At 36.5% G+C, this 6425-nt stretch overlaps 1 protein-coding gene across 1 annotated transcript in view; it reads left to right on the forward strand.

Moving 5' to 3' along the window:
* Positions 1–3239: 3239 nt before the first annotated feature.
* Positions 3240–6425, forward strand: part of LOC107726091 (transcription elongation factor SPT5) — a gene marked incomplete at its 3' end in the record, with an annotated part of 28808 nt that continues 25622 nt past the window's right edge. The window contains exons 1-8 of the mRNA XM_016535573.1: positions 3240–3289; positions 3774–3893; positions 4034–4193; positions 4297–4372; positions 4580–4651; positions 4798–4863; positions 4964–4994; positions 5079–5147. Coding sequence (XP_016391059.1) covers positions 3813–3893; positions 4034–4193; positions 4297–4372; positions 4580–4651; positions 4798–4863; positions 4964–4994; positions 5079–5147 — 555 coding nt within the window. The remainder of the gene's footprint in view (positions 3290–3773; positions 3894–4033; positions 4194–4296; positions 4373–4579; positions 4652–4797; positions 4864–4963; positions 4995–5078; positions 5148–6425) is intronic.

A 6425-nucleotide genomic window follows, 5' to 3' on the forward strand; every position in this document is an offset into this window, starting at 1 on the left:
TGGGCTTATGGGGCTGTCACGTGATGAATGAACGACTCAAACCCGAAGACTCGAGAGATGAACTAATCAATTCTCTTTCCGGCTCAGACTGCATTGGTTAAACTTATGGGGCTGTCACGTGATGAACGAATGACTCGGAAAAACCCGAAGACTCGAAACAGGTGAACTACTTGACTAATTCCAGTACAGAACCTATAGGATGTTGCGCATGCGCGACTGAACGAATCACTCCCCGAGACGACTCGTTCTTCCCGAGTCACATTAAAGATTCGTTCAAAATGAACGAATCGTTCAAGAACGACCCAACACTCTATTACAGATGTGACGTAATGACGCGGCAGCATGCTCGAATTTCCCGCGAAAACCAGAAAACATTATTATAAGTGAAACAGGCTAAAGTAAGGCGATAGTTTTGAACACTGGCTGGTTAAGTACTTGCTGAAATATTGATTTCGGATCATCTTTAACCAAAAAAAAAAGTTACGGACTGCAGCTTTAAGTTTTTTTTTTTTTTTTATGATTTTGCAGTTTTATAGCAATAAACATTAACATCACAATTAGTCAGAATGTAGGCTACCATAAATTACAAGATCGCAGATTGTAACAGATTTATGTTAATGTGCTACACATATATTATTTCTTTCATTTTTGGTAATTAAAATGTTTAATTAGGCTATTAACAAAATATGTTGTATCACAGTGAATTGTATGGGGAAGTAAAAATCTTCCGTATTTCCGGTAGTTTTTTTATTGCAAAAAACAAAACAAAACAAAGAACAAGAAGAAACAGCACTGCATTGAAAAAACAATACCACCTCATTTAGAAAGAAAAATTTTATCATAAGCCTGAAGAAACTTGTTATTCTTATTGTTATCAATGAGTATTGTTATCAATGAGTTTAAGAGATTTAACAATAAGCAAAAGTATTTCCTGTAGTTTGTCAGAGAGAGAGTGCGTCACAGATAGCGCTGATATGCACGTGAGAGTTTATTTTTGTAGCCATTGCTGTTTGCTATAAAATAGATTAACAAGAGGAAAACCCTTGAGATAAAAACATACTAATAGTTAATCAGCAACTATTAAATACTTGGACCATACATTGCATGAAACAACACGGTTGTCCTCCAAAGCGCTAAATGGCGCTCTGCAGCTCTCGCTCTGCTTATTGCTTATTGCTTATGGAAGTTTAAGGAAAGAAAACAACATTGGCCTTTGCTGCCTTGGAAAGAGCTATATCCAACACGCGACACCAGGGAAAGACGGTATATGCTATTGCATGTTAGGCCATATGAAAGATGTCACACTTGAAATAATATTAAGACTGTTTAATATGATATGGAATGCAGGTAAACTCCCATTAATATGGAAACAAGCAGTTATAATCCCAATACTTAAACCTGGCAAAGACCCGTCAGATTCAAAGACCAATAGCATTAATGTCACAATTAGGGAAAACCATGGAAAGGATGGTAACAAATAGATTAGATTATTATATTGAAAAAAATGGTCTTATATCACCACATCAATCTGGGTTTCGTAAGGGAAGGGGGACAATGGACTCGGTACTATGCCTAGAGTCAGTAATTAGGAAAGCTCAAAGTAATAAAGAAAATGTAATTGCTGTATTTATTGATATTGAAAAGGCATACGATATGCTGTGGAAGGACGGACTTCTTATTAAACTTAATAAATTAGGAATAAGTGGCAAGATGTATAATTGGGTATTAGATTTCCTGAATAGAAGAACAATAGAAGTTAAAGTAGGCACAGAATATTCAAATAGATATACAGTGGAAAATGGTATCCCACAAGGCAGTGTATGTAGTCCAATATTATTTAATATTATGATTAATGATATATTTGATCAGGTTGAAGGAAACATAGGCAAGTCACTTTATGCAGATAGGCACAGAATATTCAAATAGATGGTGGAGTGGAAAATGGTATCCCACAAGGCAGTGTATGGTGTCCAATATTATTTAATATTATGAATAATGACATATTTGATCAGGTTGAAGGAAACATAGGCAAGTCACTTTATGCAGACGATGGGGCACTCTGGGTTAGAGGTCGGAATATTGAATATTTAAGAAGGAAAATGCAAAATGCAATAAGGAATGTAAGAACAGTGGACAAATAAATGGGGATTTAAACTTTCAATCTCAAAATCACAAGTTATATGCTTTTCTAAACAGTATTACTTAAACTATATGGGCAAGATCTTCAACAGGTTAAGGTTGTAAGATTCTTGGGAGTGTTTTTTTATGAGAAGTTGACCTGGTGTCAACATATTGATAAGGTTAGGAATAAATGTAAAAAGGTAAATAATGTTTTAAGATGTCTATCAGGACAAGACTGGGGAGCAAGCAGGTCATCGCTCATTAACATCTATCAGGCTCTTTTAAGAGCAGCGTTAGATTATGGTTGCCTAGCATATATGTCAGCATCAGAATCAAACCTTAAAAAACTTGATGTGGAACAGGCACAGGCACTTCGGATTTGTACTAGAGCGTTTAAATCATCACCAAGTTGAGACAGGAGAGATGCCTTCATGTATTAGGAGGATCAAGATCATGCTGGCGTATTGGATAAATCTACAAGGGCATAGCGGAGTACATCCCACAAAGGCCATCTTACAAGATTGTTCAATAGTAAAAGTAATTATTACAGTTTCGGATGGATAGGAAATGCAAAAGCACAAAACGCAAGCCTCAGCCAGCTCCAAGTAAGCCCCATTGTGGCACTATCAACTGTACCACCTTGGAAATTCATAAAGCCATCTGTAGATATATGCCTTCAATAAATGTTAAAAGAAAAATCTAGAATAATGCCACAGAGGGTAATAGTTCAGGACTATATGAACCTTTATCAAGACAAACTATTCATATTTACAGATGGATCAAAGCAGCCAGAGACAGGCCGTACTGGGGCTGCTTTCTCCATTTCGCATTATGAAATAGCAGTTAAAAAAAGAACAGCAGATCATTTATCGGTGTACACAGTAGAGCTTTTAGCAATTTTATTGGCATTACAGTGGTTGGAAGGAAATAAACAGAACCAAAATGTAATCATAGCTTCTGACAGCTTATCTGCTCTATCTAGTATTCAATCTGGGAAAACATCATGTAGACAAGATATCATATACCAGATATTCTACTTACTTTTAATACTGTATGATAAAGGGCTGGGTGTTTCCTTCCTTTGGGTTCCTGCTCATGTGGGGGTGGAAGGAAATGAGATTGTAGCCTTTGCTGCCTGATTAAAGTAAAACCAGACAGCTGTTTAAAGGTAAGAAGACTTTTTTTATCCGCTCTTTAATGGTAAATTTAAGACATACTTAACGGTATGGTATTTTCGTAGTAAACTAAGATGTGACCGTGGTAATTAAGCCACGAGTTATTTGTGAAATAAGATGTGTGCTAGCTAGCTCGTGTGCTAATTCCTTGTCGACTGGATTTAGCAGCATTAGCCAGAGCACATCACCCTAAAGGCAACAGGAACAAACTAGATTGACTGTTGTTGTTTACCTGTAGTTTTAAGCTCGTAAATTGTGTTATGCATACCCAAGTAAAGAAATACAGTGTACGTTACTGTTTAATCGAATTGCGTTATGACTCGCATCATTCGCCGTGTCTCTTTTTTTCTGCCTGGTCAAATGGCTGGTTTTAGTCTAATAACATGTAAACTGCTATGTTCATGGACGAATCTTGCATCTGTTTGTAATTGTTTACTATTCTTTGCTTTTTACATGTATTTGATGTGGTTTGTACAGTAGTGTTGCCGTCTGGATAACACAGAAGAAAACAAAGAGATGTCTGACAGCGATGACAGCGATTTCTCTGATAATCAGAGCGAGAGGAGCAGCGAGGCTGAGGAGGTGGAGGAGAATGAGGTAAGACAACCAGCTCCTCCCCGAACGTGTCAGTAAATAGTCGATAAATAGCTTTTTATGGTAGCTAAAACCATGCTATATTTTGTTTATCTGAAATGGTTCATTAAAAAAAAACTCACTCAACACATATCTTTGAGGAGGAGGAGGAGGAACAGGGGAGTGTAGCTGGCAGTGACAAGGCTGAGGAGGAGGAGGGAGAAGATTTGGAGGATGAGGAGGAGTATGATGAAGAGGAAGAAGAGGATGATGACCGGCCCAGGAAAAAACCTCGGCATGGTGGCTTCATCTTGGATGAAGCCGGTTAGAAAATCCCTTACCAACATATTTCTTAGATTAAGCAACATATTTTGCATAGATGTCATTTGAAAAGCTATAATGTGTATTTTATTCTATCTTTGACTAGATGTTGACGATGAGTATGAAGATGAAGATCCATGGGAGGATGGTGCTGAAGACATCTTAGAAAAAGGTAAGATATTGTTATTATTTTAAATGAATTGTGAATGTTTTGTTTGTTACATTTAAAAAAATATCTTAAGTTATTATACAGGTGCATCTCAATAAATTAGAATGTCGTGGAAAAGTTCATTTATTTCAGTACTGGAGGTGAGACAGCTACACTGCTCACACTTTCACATGACTGAATCTGAACTATGGAAGTCATGTTAAATACCCGTTTTTCTCTTTAGGGATTCACGTGAGGAAGCTCTAGGGGAGTATTACATGAGAAAATATGCCAAGTCCTCAGGTGGCGAGCAGTAAGTCAACAGAGTTCACCTGTACTCAAAGTGTACACTTTTACGAAGTGTGTGACTCAATTCAGCACGTGCATGTTGAAATGAAAGGAATTCTGGTTTTGCTGCATTAACTTCTCTAAATATTCCTGTTCTGCTGTTTACTTCAGTTTCTATGGCGGCTCTGAGGATCTTTCTGATGACATCACCCAGCAACAGTTGCTTCCTGGGGTCAAGTATGAAAAAAAAAGAACAATTTATTGCTGATTAAACATACTAAATTAAGTATTTCTGAAAAGACCACTGGGCTTGTGTTAAGAGATTTGTCTCTTGCAGGGATCCTAATTTGTGGACCGTTAAGTGTAAGGTTAGTACTATCTAACATGTGGCCTATGGGTGTTGTGATGAGGCTACTGTATGTGCAGGGTTTAATTCTTCTGTTTCTCTGTAGATTGGAGAGGAGAGAGCAACTGCCATTGCCTTGATGCGAAAATTCATTGCTTATCAGTGCACCGACACAGTAGGTTTTCCACATTCCCTCTGTCTTGATTAGACATGTGCCGGTATTCGGTAATGCGATTATATCACAATAATGAATATGCACAATATTTTTATCGTGGGCACTTCAAAATACTGAGAATAATTATTTATTACAAATTATTCCGAATTTTGAATGCATTTTAAGAATACTTTTCCCATCAACTGGTTAAAATGCACAACACCGCTGCATGCGCACTCTGATGTAAACAAGCACGGATGAAAAGCGCATGACGGAGCACATGAGAGACACTCTGGATGAAAGCACACTTTCACTCTCTGGCAGCAAATGTTTATTTGCCCCGGAAACCCCATAAACAAAGCAGCTGTGCTACTTTCCGTTTCTGAAATGTTTAAATGGTTTAAACAGCCATTCAGATTTTTGTACTCGCTATGGTGTTCATCACAGCGCCAAATACTTAAATATTTAGACTTAATAGGCTATTTATTTTCAAACTTTTTTACGTTTTACTCTGGACTACAACATGTCCTATTGTTTGAAAGTGTTTTGATTCTTTATTGTTCGGTCACACTTTACATTAGGGCTTCATTAGTTAACATTAGTTAATTCATTAGTTAACAAACTGCCAATGAAAAATTCTTCTGAACATTCATTAATCTTAGGTATTCCAATATTTAATCATTTAACAGTTGCAGCCGTGTTATTTAATGAGCTAACATGAACAAAGACTTGTATTGTTTTAACAAAGATTAATAACTTCTGTAGCAAATGTAGCTATTGCTCATTGTGAATGTTAATGCATTAACTAAGGTTAACTAATGAGGTCTTATTGTAAAGTGATACCTATTGGTCTTTATAGTTCTTTTGCACTTTAATCTGTGTAAAACTTTTAACTTTATACATTTTTCTGTATTGCTTTATTGCATTTAAATGTTCAGTTATTTTTGTTATAAGAAAAAAGTTATTAAACCTGTTATACTGTATTATGACAGCACTTTTTAAAACTAAATTTCAACATCGTGATGATAATACCGCATACCGTGATAAAAGCATTAGCAAGTAATTGCAACATGAAAATTTGATACCGGCATATCCCTAGAAGCCACATCATCTCACAGAAGGATTTATTTCAAACACTCGACTGACGTTATGAAGTGAATTTGGAGTAAAAATATGTTATTAAATGTGGTATTTTCACATGCTTTCAGATGGAGCAGCATTTACTTCACAGAGCCGTAGTTAACTGAGAAGCTATGCAAACAGCTGTCATTATCGCAAACTATTTCTTCGATTTCAGAA

This window comes from Sinocyclocheilus rhinocerous, unplaced genomic scaffold, assembly GCF_001515625.1.
Source record: "Sinocyclocheilus rhinocerous isolate Xijiao unplaced genomic scaffold, SAMN03320098_v1.1 scaffold816, whole genome shotgun sequence".
Taxonomy (NCBI): domain Eukaryota; kingdom Metazoa; phylum Chordata; class Actinopteri; order Cypriniformes; family Cyprinidae; genus Sinocyclocheilus; species Sinocyclocheilus rhinocerous.